General features: G+C 46.2%; 3 protein-coding genes and 1 long non-coding RNA gene across 5 annotated transcripts; 1 reads left to right on the top strand and 3 right to left on the bottom strand.

Annotated features, from left to right (window-relative positions):
* Positions 1–2652: 2652 nt before the first annotated feature.
* Positions 2653–4095, bottom strand: LOC120691758 (probable transcription factor At4g00390). The gene has a single exon (XM_039974945.1). The coding sequence runs from the start codon at positions 3975–3977 to the stop codon at positions 2880–2882; it is 1098 nt and encodes a 365-aa protein (XP_039830879.1). The 5' UTR covers positions 3978–4095; the 3' UTR covers positions 2653–2879.
* Positions 4096–5436: 1341 nt separating this feature from the next.
* Positions 5437–6429, bottom strand: LOC120689799. The gene is made up of 2 exons (XR_005681439.1): positions 5962–6429; positions 5437–5734 (listed from the first exon to the last, which is right to left on the bottom strand). It is a non-coding gene; the product is annotated as an uncharacterized LOC120689799 (long non-coding RNA).
* On the top strand, positions 6000–10975 carry LOC120689798 (zinc finger protein VAR3, chloroplastic-like). Of its 2 annotated transcripts, XM_039972198.1 has the most exons (7): positions 6000–6193; positions 6297–6492; positions 7291–7408; positions 7556–7926; positions 9622–9738; positions 10060–10158; positions 10235–10907. In XM_039972198.1, exons 2-7 carry the CDS (start codon positions 6428–6430, stop codon positions 10533–10535), a joined length of 1071 nt encoding a protein of 356 aa, XP_039828132.1. In that variant the 5' UTR covers positions 6000–6193; positions 6297–6427; the 3' UTR covers positions 10536–10907. The 2 variants fall into 2 exon arrangements, with proteins under 2 accessions (XP_039828132.1, XP_039828131.1); XM_039972197.1 differs by having other exon boundaries at positions 6000–6492; positions 10235–10975.
* Positions 10976–14100: 3125 nt separating this feature from the next.
* Positions 14101–16509, bottom strand: LOC120690467 (microsomal glutathione S-transferase 3-like). The gene is made up of 4 exons (XM_039973119.1): positions 16307–16509; positions 16125–16200; positions 15827–15999; positions 14101–14539 (listed from the first exon to the last, which is right to left on the bottom strand). Exons 1-4 carry the CDS (start codon positions 16417–16419, stop codon positions 14455–14457), a joined length of 447 nt encoding a protein of 148 aa, XP_039829053.1. The 5' UTR covers positions 16420–16509; the 3' UTR covers positions 14101–14454.
* Between the last annotated feature and the right edge of the window lie 2607 nt (positions 16510–19116).

The raw sequence follows: 19116 nt of genomic DNA, 5'->3' as shown, positions 1-19116 counted from the left end.
AGCTCCAAGCCTGTCGAAGGGCGAAAGCTTGGACCGCCCGGGATGGCACGGCTCTCCACGAACGAGAGATACCCTCGGTTACCGTGCTAAGACATGACGGGGCAAGGCAAAGCTGAGCCCTTGGACACTGAGCGGCGCAGCATCGACGCTGGCCGACTGCCCTCGAACGGCGCACCGCAAGGCGACCAGGGGAAGCGGGGCCGAGACCCTGGGCGCGGGACAGCGTGGCAAACGCACCAGCTGCAGAACTGCAAGCGCCATCGTGGCCCTGGCCCGCCCAGCGCGCTGACGCGCCTTGTCCCCGGAACAAAACAAAAGGGAGCGCACGCCTCGAAGTACTCTCTTTTCGGGCGCACTACCCCGACCGACGAGTTGTCACATCCGCTGGGCCGGCACCCAGGTGCGCCTGGCGGGAGCACAACACCAATCGATCATGTCAAGGGGTAAAATCGCCGAAATACCCTTTGGCCGAATCCCTTGACTCGACCAAAGCCTCGGGGGCTACTGTCGGGTGCCACGATTAGGGACACCCAAATCGGGGTACTAAAGTCACCCTAAAAACGCAAACACATGTTAGGCGACTGAGCCCACGAAGGCCCACGGCCTCCTTCCAATCTGGAAGAAAGGAAAGAACTCAAAGAAGCCCAGCATGCAGCCCATCCGAACCCTCCTTGGACTCACGGGGTGATCTCCGTCTCGCTCGAGGGCTCCCATCGAGACCCTCGACCGCGCCCCGCGTCTCCGCCTCGCTCGAGGGTAGCGAACCCACCCTCGAGTGGGCAAACATCTCCGCCTCGCTCGAGGGTAGCGAACCTACCCTCGAGCAGGGCGAATCATCTCCGCCTCGCTCGAGGCCACCCTTCGACGTAAAGGACAAATGGCCCTGCCGCTCACCCGCCCGTCGTACGGAGACATTAAATGCCAACCACTCCTCCACAAAGCCCAGGACAGACGGTGTCAGGCCGCCATTCCCCAGAGTGGTTGTGACCGGAGTCCCGTCCGCCAACTCCGGTCACTGCTCCGCCATCCCGGACGCTGTGGCGGCACTGTGGGAACCTGCGACGCGGGACGAGATGGGCTCGGCACAGCTCCTGTTACTATTCTGCCAACTCCGGCTGTCTGGACTCCACCTCACCACACGTATGGCCCCGGACCCGCCCCTGCTCGGGAAGGGGTCCGGTGTCGCCACGTGCCCCTCAAGGAGGGACGCTCAGCACTAGTAGCCGGAGGCCCGGACCTCCCCCCTCGAGGGGTCCGGGATCCCCATGTGACTCCCGAACCTCCTTAGTGCACACGCCAGCACTCCGCCCAGGGGGGTCCGGGATCGCCACGTGCTCCGTTACCACTGGCGCTCATATATATGCAAGACCCTGGCCTGCGGGGCCCACGGAACACCACCCCGCCATGTTTGGAAGACTGTACACCTTACAGCGACGACCACGCCGCCTGCTGGGGCTGGCAGGGCGCCGACGCGATCTCCGCAAGACCAAGGATGATACCCAGGACAACTGCCACGCCCGACGCCATGCCCCACAGTGTTCGACCACTGCACCCCCGCGATTCGGGGGAAAGACGACGACTTCCACGATCCCCTGTACATTGTACACCATCCCTCCTTATGACTATAAAAGGAGGAGGCGGGCTTCCTTTCAAGGGGGACGTCTTTGACATCGCGCAATCAGACCACTCGATAGAACGCAACGCTCAGCTCCACTGGGCACCCGATATTGGCACTCGCCTCAATCAGCTTCTCATCTAGCAGAGACCTGGGAGCTTCCCTCCCTCTCGCCTCGCCTATACCCCCTACTACAGGCACCTCCGGTGCAAGATAATACAGTGCCCTCGCACACCCCCTTGCTGGACGTACGGCCCCGCGGCCGGAACCAAGATAAACCCGTGTGTTACTGTGTTGCCTCTTGCATCAACATCTAGGACGAGGAAACACATAGCATTACTAGTTGGGGTCTGGACCGCCGGGTCAGGACACCGACAAGAAGATATGCATATCTGGGGTGCGATCACTACCCACACCACCCCAAATTCTGTATCCCATGTACTTCAAATTGGATCACAGGATGCTATCCAGCAAATGCATCCAACATTCCAATTGACAGTACTCAGAATAGGCTATGCCTCTCTTTCACTACCACACGAAAATGCAGAAGAAGAAAGAACACATATGCACCAAAAAATATCGTTGCAACATATTGTATAACCCAAACAAGAACCGGAAAGATGGGGTAAACATAGACATTAGCCACACCATTATTGCATAGCATTTGCCATCAGTGCTCGAGAAGCAAGCCCATATGACAACCGAATGAAAAGACCAAACTTTAGTAATCAAGAAGCAAGACGGGCCAAGGATTTTTTTGGTAACAGCAGCATATTTTCACAAGGTGAAGCATTCCTTAGTCTTGTACCTTAAAGTGAAGCTTTTTAAGAGAAGCAATAGGATGGTAGGGAAAATAATTCAGAATACAAGTGGTTGACAAAGAAAAATAACATTTTTCTTTCATTGCCCACAAGTTACAGGTACAACAGCTTCTAATAGTACAGTTACAGCACCTTCTAATTGGAAAATGGTAATGTGAAAGCCTGAAGCTACATGAACATAGCTATCATCTACATCTACATCAACAGCATGAAACATGGTAAGAACAATGCCAAAATATCATAGATTATTATGCTGCTCAAATTATTAAACTCGACAATAACATCCGTAGAGGTGTACAAAGGCAAATATAGTAGGCTTTCTAGAGGCAAGGGTTAAGCTGAGAAAACATTACAAAGCATAGCACAATAACCTAGCTTCTATACAAATGAGGCAAAGGGTGGAAAGCACATCACCATTCACCAATACCACCAAAATATCTGCTTCAGTGCCCAGCCGCTGCAGCATCCTCAACGAGCAACCTCAGCCTCCAGTTTAAGACATCAAGCTCATCCATCCTCTGGGCTCTCCACCGCTTTGCAAGCTCGCTTTCCTCAGCACCCCCACCCACGTTGCCACCATTGATAATCCCGCTAGCCTTTGCCTCCCTCAGGCACTCCTCAAACACATCCAGCACAGCATTTGCCATTCGATGCTCGTTGCTACATGGCACCACCACTTTGTGGTCTCCAATCTCATTGCCAATTCCATTGTTCCCATTCGGGAGAGCAGCCACGGCCTCGGGCTGCTCCTGCACAATAACACCAAATTTGCTGTCAAGGGTGGCACCTTCGTGGTCGCCTAGGTGCCCGCTTTCCTGCTCAAGGTAGAACACATCCTCGCCATTGGAAACATCCGGAAACAAGCCCGGGGCAGAGGAACCAATCCCATTGTAGTCATGGGAGTTGCTATCCCCGGACGCATCCGGGGGCAGGAGCTGCGTGCCTCGCGGGTTGGAGCGGCGGCGCTTGTTCCCGGAGGCCCCCGCGCTGGACGCGAAGGGCGAGGTGGCGGCGTTGGCGGGGTCCCAGAGCCTGGAGCAGAGGTGGAACACGTCGCGATCGTGCGGCGCGAGGCGGGCCGGGTCGAGGCCCCCGGCGACGCGCGCGGACACGCTGCGGTACTTGTTCTTGAGGCGGCGGAGCTTCTCGGAGAGCTGGGCGCGGGTGTAGGGCTGGGGCATGGACTCGGAGAAGCGGTCGTAGAAGACGTTGAGGTCGCGCGGGAAGACGAGGCCCTGCGCGCCGCAGCCGAGGAGGCCCTGCAGGAAGCGGAGCTCGTCGGACTCGGACCAGATCCGCTGGAACTTGAAGGGCGGCTGCTGCTGGTCCGATCCGGCGCCGCCAGCGGGCGCGGGGGCGTGGAGCGGGTCGGAGGAGGCCGGGGAGGACGAGGACGGGGGCGAGGAGGACGGCCGCGGGGAGCGGCGCTTGATGGGGAGCTTGCGCGCCCCGGCGGGCGGGGTCGGGTCGGCTGGTGCGGTCGGGTTAGGGTTGGGCGGGACGGGGGCAGGGACCGGGAGGGTCTGTTGGCCCGAGGCCATGGCGCGCACGGATCGAGCGCGGGCGGGGCGAGGCCGAGGCGAGGTGCGACGAGAATGAGACGGGACGGGGGGCGAAGTGGCGTGGTGGATTGGGTCGTCGCGCACGGCGCGGCGCGGCGGGACGCGGACGGACGGGGGGAGGTGGTGGGATGGGGACGCAGACGGCTGGGCTAGGACGGGACGGCCGGACGGGGAAGTGGGGGTCGATTGGGTTAGGTTGGGGGCGGATTGGTTGGCGACGCCCGGAATCCCTGGGTTTCGGCTGCTCTATCTTCTGTAAAATAGATATTCATCTTTAAAGCCTATTTAGACTCAATTATCTACTATAAATATGTTTAACATTTTGATTGAATTAATTCAACATGTTATTAAACTAATTCAACATTTGACCATCAAAATGTTGAAATTGTACAGATAAAATGTTGAAGCTAGAAGCACAAAATGCTGAATTTGGAATGTTGAACGGCGAACATTATGGAGCTTCTTCATCGGAGGCGGTGGCGGCGCGAGCGGCGCAGCGCGCGGGAGGCGGCGGCGTAGGAAGCAACGCGCGCGGAGCGGGTGTGGGCGGCGGCGGCGGCACTTCCTGCGCGTGGCGGCGTGGCGGGTGTGGACGGCAGCGGAGCGGGGTGCGGGCGCGGGGCACCACACGGGGCGGCGTCGATGCGGGCGGTGGGGAGAGAAGGTTGGGAGAGAGAAGAGGTTAGGGTTTGAGTAGATCCAATGTCTATTATTGTTTGCACGAATCTTAAACACTGAGAGGTAAGTTGGAAAAAAATCTTGCGAGGATGGATAGGTTTTCTGGTGTTCTGTCGCCTCTGGACTGTGGCTGGCCTCGTCGGCCCGGTGGGCGAGACCGGCAAGCGTGCTCCTGTGGCTCACTGACACGCGGCCCGGGGGTTTGGGGTGCGGTGCGAGGAGTCGCGCTGGGCTCGGTCTTTGGGGAGAGACATGTCTTATGCGGCGTGCAGAACGGGCCAGGAGGCAACTCCTTGGTGGTGACTGGCTTTCATTTGGCCGGTTTTCATGCGATTTTTCTCACGGGATTATGAAATGTGCAAAAAAGAAGATATAAATTTATCTGCTTGAGTGCCCGTCAAAAACCCGTACAAATGTATGCGTCCGTATAGTATTTTCTTAGCTAATTAAGTATTTTTTGCTACTTAGTACAATAAATAAGATTCATATATCTATTTTTCCCGTCATATTTCTTGGCCATTACTTTTAGTCTCGTGCAGTAAACACCTTGTGAGGAGTTTTATATTAAATTTTAATAGAATCTAAAACAATATCTTTTTGTAAAATGAATCAACTTCTTGTTATTTTCCTTTTAATTATTTTAATTGTATCACGGCATCGAACAATATGTATTGATCATAATAATTTCAAGGAAGAAAAAACACTAATAAAATATTGAAGCTATTTATTTGTTTAAATGGATTAGAAAAATCAATTTTCGAACTGTCAAATTACAAAGATGTTATATATATTTTTCCAAAACAACATGTTAAACTCAATCATACTTAACAGTTAACAAATGTAAAATTCATTAGAAGTAAAGTTTTGTTTGGCATAGCTTCAGTTTCTCCTAAACAACTCATAAAGCAGCTTCTCTGATGAACATCTTCTCCGATTTGAAGTTGTTTCGAAAATCGTTTGGCGAAACAGCTTCCTGAAGGCGAAGCGAATCGAAGCCATGTTTTGTGGCTATATCCTGCTAGTGAAAGCTGAAAAGAGCTTCATGGATGGCTTCATACCTGAAACGGATGCAAAAATATGGGCACAACTTCGGATGATGCTCTTCGTGAATCTATCTAATAACTGTGTGCTAAAGGGATTTAAATATCACAATATCCAAACAAATAAATCTAGTGTACACATACGATTATTTTTCGCAAATGGAGATCCTATCTCGTAGAAACAGAAATTTTCTAATAAACAATCCAAAAGTTTTATTCATATAAAGTGGCAAAAAAGTCCTTACCGGTTAAACCCTGCAAACCCTAACCTCCACCCATTCCCCTCTCCGGCTGACCGGATCTCTCCGAGCCCCACCCACGCAGCCTCCATGCTCGCCTGATCTTCTCGGCCACCGTTTCCCGTCCGCCATGGCCTCCTCCTCCAAGGTCTTAAGCCGCACCCTGAGCTCCTCCTTCCTCCGCTCCTGCCGTCTCACTTCTGCCTCCCTCCTTCCGACCGCTTCCCGCCGCCACCCGGTACCATTCCTCTCCCTCCGCTTCTGCTCCGCCGCCCCCGCGGCTGTCGATGTCGCCGCTGACCCTGCCGTGGCTTCTGTATCGGCCGGCCACCCGTGGCCAGAGTGGGGCGAGTTCCTCGACAAGCTGCGGGCCAAGGGGTACTTCAAACAAGTTGTGCCCGCCTCCGGCGTGAGCGCTGGCGAGGGCGCCGCCGGAGGTGGGGAGGCGACTAACGTGGCCACTTATCCTTCAATGGAGCAGAACAGGGTGAAGAACGCGTGCCTCATATTCGCGCGCGAACGCTACGATCTCCTAAGGTGGAGGAAACATCGAATCTTTTGTGCTTTGCATCTATATGGAAATCATTTCGCTTTCATTCGCGCACTCTGCTTAGTAGCCGTGCTTTCTGCGTTTTTTATATCTTCGAATTTGATTTGTTGGAGGCTATACAACTGGTCCTACCAGTGAATTAGTGCGAATGCTGCGTTGCTTATTGGTGCTTTGGCGTCGTCCTGAATTAGGATTCAAACCGAAATATCGAATAAGGCCTCATTTGCATGGCATCTGCATTTTAGTTAGTTGGCTGAAAATTTCTACTACGGCCCCGTTTAGTTCCCAAAAAATTTGCTACAGTATCCATCACATCGAATCTTTGGACACATGCATGAAGTATTAAATGAAGTTGAAAAAATTACTAATTACACAGTATAACTGATTATCACGAGATGAATCTTTTAAGCCTAATTAGTCCATGATTGGATATTATTTATCAAGTAACAACGAAATGTGCTACAGTACCAAAACCCAAACTTTTTCACCAACTAAACACACCCTACATCTCTGCCCTACATATGAGCATGTTTGGTAAAGCAGTTGCTGATTATGATAGCCTTGAATTATGGAACCCTTCCTACTTGTCAATTTTTTGTTAACACAATTAATTGCTATGCACAGAAACCATGACGCTTGTTAAAACATCAACATTTAGGTCATGGTTGTCATGAATGATTCAGTCAGTAACCGAGTCTTCAGTCTGTTCACGTCTATGACCTGGCCACAAGTATTGTATATTTTCTTGCTAAACTGGATTTTCATTTGAGTTCTTTACGCTGCAGTTCCCTTCCCAAGCAGGATATTCAAGCTATCGTCGAGTGCGGCTGTCCCAATACCAATAGAAAGTCTGTCAATGCTGCAAAAAAGCTGAGACAGTTTCTCCAGGTCGAAGAAAAAGATGTAAGCTTAGCTGTTATTTCTAAACATTGTTTCTTCCAGTTCCTGTGATGATTTTGTTGTTTTTTTCCATCATATAATAGCTTTCCCACTTCAATGTTCAATTTGATCACACAATAACAGTATCATTGTATTGTGCACTAATACCAGGCATGCGGAGTTTGCAAATTTCGTGAATCTTGTGATAGAGCTGATCTAGTTCCAATGGCCGAGGAAGCAGTTAGGACCGTTAATGTTGTTCGCATACTGCTAGAGTATGCAATAGATACAAACAACCTTTCAGGAGAAAACTCTGTTAGTGAAAGCGTGCAAGAATCTGCAAGAAAGCTTCTCTCCAAGCTTATTATACTGAGTGACACAACAATTGATCCATCTGTTCCTAAACCTGTATTTCAAACCTCTAGTAAGCAGCAGTCATCAACCAAACTGTCTGACAAGAGCAAAGGGGCTCAGGGATCAGTTCGGAAGGGGAGAGAGACAACCGCAGCTGAAATGAAGATGGGTGATTGGCTGTGCACGAAGTAAGTTCTTTATGCTATGCAAATTGAGTCTTTGATGACATGTTTGTGTTAGTGCAGGGATCAAGGGTTAGTTTTGTAGTCCTATGTTATTTGTGATTTCTCTCAACCTGTAGAAAGTAGTATAAGCAAGCGACCATTATTAGTATGAGTTGTTCCTGCATGATTTAACTCTATTGAGCTGTGATTATGCTAGGTGTGCTTGCAACCATTAGAAGAGCAGGGCATTTTACTTCACGTCATTCTTCATAAGGCCCTTTTGTAGCTATCATTTGTTATGTTGGTTATAGATTACTAATTTCTACTGGAACTCCATCAACATGCATTAAAAGTGGTACTATTTTTTTTTAAGTAGTAGTTCTATGTTCCATGGTTGCTATGCTTATTCATGACTTTCCATGCTTTAGATTGTCAGTTTCCATAACTTCGTAAGACATCTTTTATGGTCATAGTCAATGCATTATTCTCTTCTGTGCACAAGTTCTTCTATTCATTTTGCAACACCCAAATTTTTTTAGCATTCTTATTAAACTTTCTGTTGGTTCCTGTATGTACTATACGCATCTTTTCTGTACTTGATTTCATGAATTAAAATGTACACTTACATATTGATTTTCGCAATGTCTGTGTCATCTTGTAGAATTTTAGTAACTTCAATGCTGAAGCATTCCAGTGTAGCATTCTGTGACATTCTGCAGAACTTTCTACAGAAATTCCAGCTCTGTAGCATTCTTATTAAACTTTCTGTCGGCTCCTGTATGTTCCAATATACATATTTTCTGTGTTTGGTTTCGTGAAATTAAAAATGTACACGTACATATTGATTTTAGTAATTTCATTGTCATCTTGTAGAATTTTAGTAATTTCAATCCTGAAGCATTCCGCTGTAGCATTCTCAGATATTTGGGTTTCACTGTTAGCAAAGTATATTTGCTTGTGCGGTAACAGTATTTGTGTAGAAGCTCTAACGAAGTTCAGAAGTGCCATCAATGTACTGGCAAGGCGGTTTACTCGCGCAGGCGGAAGAAGCAGCACTATTCTTGATCCTATAGTTCATTTGTTAAGTTTGTTAGTTAGTTATAAAACAATCGGCTCTTTGTTAGGGATATTGTTTACTTTTCGCAAACATGCAAGAAGTAGCAGGATAATCTCAGAGCCTCCAGCGTGAGGGTGAGATCCTCTACCTTAAGCTGTCCTTGGTGAATAATATAGCCATATCATTAGTCCAAGTTTGAAGTATGTGAACCAGTAACACCATACCTGATATTGTAATAGAAATTGCAACCATAATGTCCCTAAATGATTTGAAGATGTTAGGTGGAGTATCTGGATGTGTCAATCCACATGCAGATCTGGATGTGTAAATGCTCATTAGACATGATGACAGTATTTATTTGGTCATTCCACGTACTTTTGCATAATACCATCATACTATTAGTTCATGTTCTGAAATTTGACTACCATAATCTTGTGTCGATATATATTTGATGGTGGAGGGAATACACCCCTTCGTTACCTAAGTTACATTACAAATGGTTATGCAACTTTGTGGGCTCTTGTCATGTTCACATCATTGTTTTTTCTTGCATTTGTTGATCTGCATGTGGAAGTGGTTGGTAGCTTTTTATTTCTTGCTATTCTTCGTAACAGAACATTTGCTAATTGTGTTTTGTTCTAAAACTCCCCTTATTTTGACAGTTGCAATTTCTTAAATTTTGCTCGAAATCGGCACTGCCTTGAATGCAAAGCAGATGGACCGAAGAAGGTAGCAGCAGCCACAACTGAAATGAAAATGGGTGACTGGATCTGTACACAGTAATCCTCTAACCTTGCATTATACTCCCTCCATTATTCTAAATGTTTGACGCCATTGACTTGTTGTCACGACTTTTGACCATTTGTCTTACTAAAAAGTTTAGTGCAAATATGCAAAAATATAAATCATGCTTAAAGTACTTTTAATGATAAAACATGACACAACAAGAAAAATGATACTTAAATTTTTTTTAATAAGATGAATGGTCAAACTTCATGTCTAGGAGTCAGCAGCATCAAACTTTTAGGAGCAGAGGTAGTAGCTTTTTATTCTTTTGCTACACCAACCCTGATTGAATTGCCTTACTGTTTCTTTTCTAGGTGTCACTTTATGAACTTTGCTCGCAACAAGATATGCTTTAAATGTGAAGAACCTCGTCCAAAGAGGCAGCTCAATCCTGGAGAGTGGGAATGCCCCTCGTATGCGCCGACCTAATCCTGTTTATGAATGTTCTCAACTCTTGACATGCTAATGAGCCATTGTCTCCCTTAACAGATGCGACTATGTTAACTTCCGACACAACAGGATCTGCAAGAAGTGCAGCCAGGACCGCCCTGAGGATGATACCCAGGGTAACCAGATGGCACTGAGGAACACAAGAGGTGCTGGCAAGAGTAAAAGTTTTGACTTCAGTGATCAGGACAGTGACAATGATGGTGATGCCTCACCCTACAAAGGGTTCCGCAAGCATGTGGCAGGCATGAGGCCGAAACCAGACCAGAGAACCTCTGCTAAGAGGAGAGGCGCTGTTGATCTGGATGATGGTCTCCGCACTGCCAAGCCTAGAAGCCTCTAATGAAGACGAGGACAAGGACATTTCTTCATATGAAGCACCAGCATGTGTGAGCAGAAGGGCAACGCTGTCCCGGAAGAGGTTCACAGCTGCCTGAAACCAGTGAGAATACCCGGCCTGCTTGGAGCTTTGATGTCTCCGCGTTCACTTTATAACATTTCGCAGGGCGCATACTGGTTGGTAGAGGACTCTGAAATAATAGGGTGCCTGGAATCTAGAGACAGTTTTGATAACGTCGTTCTTCGCTCTGCCCAGTCAGAGACGAGGGACGCTGCGAACATGTTCTATTTGTACCGTTATTATACATATTGTTAAGGAAGACAGTTTTGACAACGTCGTTTGCTCTGCCCAGTCGGCAGACGAGGGACGTGAACATGTTCTATTCGTACTGTTGCCATACAGATTATTAAGGAATCCACAGCAGTACAGCTGGTTGTTGACAAGGTTTCCTTTGTCGCCATTTCTGTACGACGTGGTGTACAATGATCATTGTTTTCCGGCTTTACAACGTCGAAATCTCCGTGGATTCACAGCTAAGAATCATGTGTAATTTATTGTGTGACGGATCAGATGAAGACAGGTAGCACTTTCTTTTTAACACTGATGTCGAAGAACAAAAAGGATTAGACATTCTCGGACAACCCTTCACAGGACCTGTATAATCCCATGCCTACATAGCCCGAGTCCCATGGAGCTTGAGAGTTCAGGGCGTCTCCCTGACGACCAGGCTGATGCCGAACGATACCGTGCAGCCGATCAGCCCAACCCCCCGCGACGATGCTGAGACGCACCCTGCAGCATATTATGGCTTCACGAACAATCAATCTGCCTAGCTACCGATGCTAACAATCTCACACGACGTACCCATCCTCATGCGGTTGCGGGGGACGGCCGTGGCGTACCCGGTAAGTAGAAGAGCCTCGCGACCGTGTAGAGGGCGCCCAGCCCGGCGGCGGCGGCCGGGTGCTGCAGGCCGCCGAGCAGCAGGCCAGCAGCATGGCGAAGAAGAGCGGCTTCACCTCCAGCGAGTTCTGGTGCTCTCTCTGCTCTCACGATCGGCGGCAGAGAGATTCGATCGGGCCAAGGGTTAGCGGCGGCCGGATGATCTTGGGATGGGCGGGCGCGCGTACCTGGATGCAGTTGAAGAGCTTGGCGTCGTTCCTTCCGTTTCAAATTATAATTCGTTTAACTCAAATTTAACCACTCATTTTATTTAACAATTTATACAAAATATTATTTTTTATTATATCTTATTTTAATGAAAGTTTGTCAAAAATAATTTAATTATATTTACATAAACTTTTTGAATAAGACAAGTGGTAGGTTAAAAAAGTTAAATGACTTATAATTTGGAATGGAGTACTAAAAATAAGCTTTACTTCATCCGTCCTAAAATGTAGGGCATTCTAAATTTTTACAGACAAATTATGGAGGTAGAAAAAAAAGATGCATGTACCTTTTATTAGTGCATTGTTTAGTTAACCAATTGCTTAGTTTTTAGTGCCCACACCAAAAACAGGACACTAGCATGCCTCTTTTACTCCCTTGGCCTACCACAATTGATTTTTATATAAAATCAGTGCCAAAACTAAGGAGATTATTATGACTTTTTGTCCAAAGGATGCCTTATATTTGGGTACAAATGTTAAACATTTAAATGTCTTACATTTCAGGATGGAGGGAGTAGTTCTTGTTGTAGCAACCGGGACTAAAATTTCCAGATGTACAAGGTCAAAAAAATAATTGGGAAGCACCACCACCCATAATCCTCAAGAATTATGAATTCAAAACCTCTTGCTTCGTGTATAGCCTCGTTATCACCTTACGTACAAAACACATATGATTATATATGGGATATTTTCTCTATAGGGTAATCTACGGAGGACTCTTTAGTTTCAGTTGGTGGCTCCAACTCGAACTTAACACCCCTCCCGGTCCTATCTTTTGGATCCTTAACTAATATCATCATTAATTCCGGATCCAACAATGATCCGGACAAATGTCATAAACTGAAGACGCGTAGTAATGCTTTGGCCGTGTTTGGTTCCCCGTTCTAGAGATTCTAGAACGGGGAATCTTTCATGCATGACGGGTTAAATGAAATCTATTTGTAAAACTTTTTTCACGGATGGATATAATTTTTCGCGACGAATCTAATAACAATAATTAATTGATGATTGCCTAGAGTGATGTTACAGTAATCATCATCTAATCATGCGGTCAAAGACCTCATGAGATTATTCAGGGTTCCTATCGCTGGAGTTATGGAGTTGGTTTTGTAAATGACTTTTATTTAATAATACCTCTAATTAGCGGTCCAAGTGCGTTCTAGGACATTGAACAAACCAAACCAAACGGGCCTTTTTCTCCGACTCGACGGCGTACATGTTGGGGTAGAAGTAGAACACCTTGTTGCGGGCCTTGCCGATATGGAGGCTCATCCAGAGGTTGAGAAAGGCGTAGGCCACGAGGCACGTGCACCAGCAGCACGACGTATTCACGTAGGCCATGGCTAGCTGCTCCCTAGTCCCTCCGTCTGTTATTTCTTCTACTCGGTGTCTTCCGCTTGGTGTTCGAAAGATGATGGGTTTTTGGAGGCTGTGAGGAATTGGTAAGCAGAGAGAGAGAGAGAGAGAGAGAGAGAGAGAGAGAGAGAGAGAGAGAGAGAGAGAGAGAGAGAGAGAGAGAGAGAGAGAGAGAGTAAAATGTCTCGCTGGGAGAGATGCAGACTTCAGTAGAGTCAACGAGAGAAATTCAGCAACTTCGTACACGTCATTCGTGATGTCTGTCAACTGATCCCAGGATATTAATAATGCACGAGATGGTTTGAAATTGACGTAAAACGATCTCATCTGAAGATCGCCGTTGAACGTATCTACCGGGTGTTAAATTTCGTTCTGTTCGGAGGGATCATTGGCATAGAGACGTCCAAGTCTCTTGTTTGGAAACCGTTGATAATGTCCTCATGGATTCATCGGTTTTTTCTGCTTCTTTAATATCGGAATTGATCATTTAAAAAAAAGCGGAACTGATCACGAGCACAAGCATTTTGTAAGAAGGGAAAACCACCAGGTTGATCTCAGGGCTAGAATTTAATAGGAACATAACAGGAAACAACTCAGCTATATATAAGGTTTCTGTGAGCATTGTTTCCAGCCAATTTAATATACGCCCCGGCATTTTCTAGTGCACAACTGTCACCAGCTAGAGCCTCGTATATACCCCAAGATGTAAAATTCAAAATTCCAAAACTATCACATCAAATGAGAATCTTACATTCATAAAGTATTAAATCTAGACAAAATAAAAAACTAATTGTATAGTTTGCTTGTAAATTATGAGACGAATCTAATGAGCCTAATTAGACCATAGTTAGACATTAAATTACTACAGTAAACATATGCTAATGATGAATTAACTAGGCTTATTACATTCGACTCGCGATTTACAGACAAAATCTGCAATTAATTTTATTATTAGTCTATAATACTTAAAATATGAAAAGATTCTCTTTCAAAAAATTTACGGAGTTCATCTAAACGAGGGCATAATCAACAAACCCCTCGGATAAAAGCAGAGCTGTTACCAGCCGATTTTACCTCCATAAAAAATTACAGCAAACAATGAGGCACAATCCATCGACAATCCTTTACAGCGAAAACAGAGTAACAACTAACAAGCAGCACGAACTGTAAGGTTCATGCTTCAAGCCATCTCCTCCATCTCTTATTCCGGCATTAACAAAAGTGAAACACATGCACACGCACACATCCGCTACTTTGCTTATCAACACGAAAAAAAAAGATGCGAGTATACGACTAATACAAACCTAGATGACTGCCTCACAAAGTTTCACTACCCAGGCCACAAGAAGTAATTTGTCCCGTTAATACAGTCTGCAGATCACGTGTAAGCCTGAACTTCAGAGCGTCTCCCTGATGACCAGGTTGATGCCGAAAGATGCCGTGCAGATGATCAGCCCAAACACAGCCAGGAAGTTGAGCCCCCTACAGAACACACACGGCAAGCATCTCAGTCAAAGCATCTCAGTCAAGTAAAAATTCGTAATCATTATTAGTAAAAGACGCATTAGCTGCAAGTGCAGACAAGCCTAACAATCAATGGCTCCCTACAACTTGCAATTGTGAACAACAATCAAGGTCTTTCTCTTTGATAATAACTTGGGAGGAGACCGTAGACTTGTAAAAGATTGGGTAGAAAATTGGTAATGTTTGGCTATAAATTGTCAAAAATACATCCAGAACAGACGACCTTAAGACATACACAATGTGAACAAACCACACCTACCGGAGATCTGCCTATGACAGTTAATAATGTGAACACTGGAAAATTTGAATAGAGTTGTGTAGCAGGTAGCTGTTGGCGTTGCTCAAAATGGTCAATGCCGAAATAAGAACAAAAGCACAATGGTCAACTAAAAATGCACAATATGTTCAACAAATGCTTATGGCTACTCCACGCCATTAGCTGAGAACCAACCAAAGGTGTCTGCCACAACTTTCAGATGTGTTCACGCAGCCCTTTTGATACTCGTTTCAGAGTTTCAGAGTATTAGGGTCAGAAATACCTTGCAATGACAAACAATTTTCCGTGCCTACTGACCCCGCTTATCAGCAGTTAACCCCATAGCGAATCAGCAATGACCCATGGATTGCAATTAATCAACCAGCCAAGTTCTTAGCCCACAGTAATGGCTTAAGTGAACACTGAGAACTGAGAAGTTTGGACACTTATGCAGACGAGTAGCTAGGGCCTTGAATAACTCGGTTGTGCAGGGCTCAGCACAAAGTTTCATCTAAAAATCCTAAAAGAATGAGCACAAGTTCAAGAATCATTTGACACCTACGCCACGCCAAGTTGCTGAGCACCAACAAACACACTTCTGTCATTTTGAGTGGACTATGCTATACTGACTACCGACTACCGAGCATTGGCTACCTACCCACTACCAGCATTCGGGTATCCATAGAATATAACAGAAGTTTTGAACCACATAAAAAATAAATGAAGCAGACAATATATTTTGTGATGGTATAGCTCAATTTTTTCTAAAAAAAAGACTAATAAGCATGTCCTAACAATCCAAAGCATAGAAATTAGTCAATCTCAGTTTTTCAAAAACAAAGAAATCAGTCAGCCTCTATTAATCCTCCCACATATGATTTGTGTTTTCTGCAATTGCGCAAAATAATGAAAGAAAATCCGTGCTTTGATACCATTTTATCAGCAATCTTGTGCATCTGACACAGGCCCCACTAGGAAAGCAAACTTACCCAATCTTGAGACGGTTCTCCGGGACGCCGGTGGCGTATCCCTTGAAGTAGAAGAACCTCGCGACCGTGTAGAAGGCGCCCAGTCCGGCGGCGATGGTCGGGTGCTGCAGACCGCCGAGCAGCAGCATGACGAAGAACATGGGCATCATCTCCAGCGAGTTCTGATGCCCCCTCTGCACTCGCAAGGACACACGAACCGGCAGGAATTCAGAGCCCACTCCTCTTCCTCCCAAAGAATTCAACCCCGCACAAGAGCAATTAATCACACGGGAGGAGGATGGCGGAATCTTGGGCGCACCTGCACGCAGTTGAAGAGCTTGGCGTCCTTGTTCTCCGACTCGACGGCGTACATGGTGGGGTAGAACACCTTGTACCTAAGGAAGAATCACCGCGAAGTCCATCAAGTATCCGGAGACGAAATGGGCGGAGGTGAATAAGGACAGCCATGGCGACGAGCGATTCGGATTCCGGAGGGCTTACTTTTTGCGGGCCTTGCCGACCTGGAAGCTCATCCAGAAGTTGAGGAAGGCGTAGGCCACCAGCACCAGCACGACGTACCCGTACTCCTTGGTGAGCTCGATCGACACCGCCATGGCTGCTTCCTCAGGTCTTGCTCTTGGAAATGGAGATAGGGGAAACAGTGGGGGGCGCTTATGGTTTGGCGAGGCCTGTTGGTTGGATAGATATCCTTATAGTGCTGTAGGCAGCGTCTAGAAGGTTCTAAAATTTCCTCCGGCCCAAGAAAGCTTTGACCGATTCCTTGCTCGTGGTCATCTGGGCCGTAGGATTCTCATTGGGCTACTTGATTTTATACAGGAGTAAGTATTCCGCTGCGTCGTGCGCAAAGAAAAGAATCGTTTCTTTTCTTTTTCTCCAATACTTGTAAGAATTCTTGATTGTTTTTTTGGCTTGAAGGAAAAGAAAGAGAAACAGGAGGGGGGGTTGATTAATTGCAGTCAACGGCAGAGATATTCATTAGCTACATAGGTCATCCGTGATGCCAGTCTACTGATCCCAACGGCAGAGAGATTGTTTAGCTACTACTAGTAATATAGTATACCCATCCACGGTGGTTGCCGATTAGCTCCGACAGGGCGGCGTCGTGTCGTCGGTAAGGAAGGCGCGCACAAGGCCAGTGCTGCGCAGACTCGGAGGCTTCGCATCGCGCTTGCTGCTAGCGTGGGGGAGCTGAGCAGCAGGCCCCCGCAGCCGGGGACGAAGACGACGCTGCCCTGATGACGACTCAGGCAAGCATGTCACACGGTCACACCGAGCAACACGTTCGACGCGTCTGCAAAAGAATGTGCGCGCTCCAGAAAAGCTTCTTATTTCTCTCCCCTTTTTTTTTCTCTAGTATCTTTCCATTGTGACGATCTGTAACTGAGACTACTGAATTGGCAAATCACCATGTATCCTAATTAAAAAAAAGGGCGATCTTATAGATGGATGAATGCCACAACTGTTGAGCCATATATGCCATCTGTAAGACAGTAACACAGCAACAAAGGCCTAGTTCTTGGAGACGATCAGCAATTTTTAGGAAGTCAAACTTCACAGCTCCTGGAGACGATCTGTCGAAAATGATGGGCAGGAACGAGGTAGCAGCCTTGTACTCTGCTGAATTCATATTGTCCAAGGCAAGAAACCATCAGCCTCCGATGCCAAGTTAGATCTACGATCTCTTCACTACTACTTGCGCAGTTCATTAGCCATGTTTGCTGTGCTGGTACTGGAGACTGCTGCTGGAGTGGTGTGAAAAAAAAATATTATTGGCTGGCTAGTGGCTGGAGGTTGCTGCTGGAGTGGTGTAAGAGAAAAACACTACTGACTGGAGGCTGCTGGAGCTGAACAGGGTCGTAACACACCAACTGTGCCACCGGAGCCTCCACTCCGCTGGGATCTTTGCACCAAATAAACTAGGGTTTCCACCTTCTGATGTCGTACTGCGTTGCATTTCTGGAACCAAATTAACCGGCCGTATGATCCAACAGAACCAAGGCCACACATGTTGTACCTGTTGTGCCACTGCCAAAATTTGCTTGTACAACTTCCTCAACTTTATATTTACACAGTTAACCTTCTTGGTGGATTCATCCATATCGCCTGCTGCTAACAATATTTTAAAAGGTGTATAGAACAGAATTATAAGAATGTCAAGATTAATATCGTCGAATATATTGTACTGCTGCATAAATTCTTAGGTTAATTAGATCCATGCCATTAGGAAAAACATCCGGCGCACTGGCGACACATGCACACCCAGCCAGACATGCAACATGTGGATGTTGAAATTCGTGACCAAAGCAATGTTCACTTTATTAGTACTGATAGTACCGATTGTTAACAAAAGTAATCAATCAATAATCAACGAAGGCAGCATGTGCCCACCGTTGAGTTGACTAGTTGATAAATGATAAGCATGCAGATCGTTCCAAATAGGACCTGTCGCATTGTGCAGTGTCCTATTTGTTTCATGGGACTCGGTAGCGTCTAGCGGTTGAAGCACAAGTCCCGTAGGCCGTAGTAGGCACTAAGCAGAGTATGGGCAATCCTTGACCTTTTGGAAGGTACGAGACTTTTACATGTATGGGACTCCGAGTATTTTTGAAAATAGCTTTTATAGTACTCCCTCGGTTCCAAATTATAATTCATTCCAAAAAATTTGGAGAGTCAAAATTTTCTAAATTTGATCAAATTTATACGACAATATAATAATATTTACGATATCAATTAAGTATCATTAGATTTTTTGTTAGTTATATTTTTATAGTATACCTATTTGATGTCATAAATCTTTGTATTTCTCTCTATAATTTTGGTCAAACTTTGAAATAGTTTGACTTTCCAAGATTTTTGGAATGACTTATAATTTAGAACGGAAGGATTATGAAATTTGTAGACCTGCGCCTATGCCTTTGCTAACATGGTGTGGGCACGGGAGAAGACGTGCATAATAATGCAGCAAACTAACCAAGTGAGTAACATGTGCTTCGTCTCCATGGACACCATGTTTACTACATACAAATATTGCGTTCTTTATGCAATGTTAACTCTAGATCGCAGGAAAAAATATCGGTTGACCTAATCTTTTGGGTTTGTGATTTTTAATCAAATTAAAATTGCAGTTGACCATCAGTCATCTCGTTTGGATTGTTTTGGCCAGGGTGATTTCTGAAATATCAACTAGAGGGGAAAAACTAAAGAAACTAGACATGTAAAAAGTTGCTCGAGAACAAATATAATATGTTCTAATGCAAATAGCAACGACTGGTCCGTATTTATAATCTGAC

Source organism: Panicum virgatum, chromosome 9N, assembly GCF_016808335.1.
Source record: "Panicum virgatum strain AP13 chromosome 9N, P.virgatum_v5, whole genome shotgun sequence".
Classification (NCBI taxonomy): domain Eukaryota; kingdom Viridiplantae; phylum Streptophyta; class Magnoliopsida; order Poales; family Poaceae; genus Panicum; species Panicum virgatum.
Note: the sequence above shows the minus strand (reverse complement) of the source record. Positions and strands in the feature narration are given on the sequence as shown.

Coding starts and splice junctions, on each gene's coding strand:
- LOC120690467 (XM_039973119.1), bottom strand. CDS start 16,419: ATGGCGGTGTCGATCGAGCTCACCAAGGAGTACGGGTACGTCGTGCTG. Junction 16,201..16,306: donor GTCGGCAAGGCCCGCAAAAA/GTAAGCCCTCCG, acceptor ATTCTTCCTTAG/GTACAAGGTGTTCTACCCCA. Junction 16,000..16,124: donor AGCTCTTCAACTGCGTGCAG/GTGCGCCCAAGA, acceptor TTGCGAGTGCAG/AGGGGGCATCAGAACTCGCT.
- LOC120689798 (XM_039972197.1), top strand. CDS start 6,086: ATGGCCTCCTCCTCCAAGGTCTTAAGCCGCACCCTGAGCTCCTCCTTC. Junction 7,927..9,621: donor GGTGATTGGCTGTGCACGAA/GTAAGTTCTTTA, acceptor TTATTTTGACAG/TTGCAATTTCTTAAATTTTG. Junction 9,739..10,059: donor GGTGACTGGATCTGTACACA/GTAATCCTCTAA, acceptor TTTCTTTTCTAG/GTGTCACTTTATGAACTTTG.
- LOC120691758 (XM_039974945.1), bottom strand. CDS start 3,977: ATGGCCTCGGGCCAACAGACCCTCCCGGTCCCTGCCCCCGTCCCGCCC.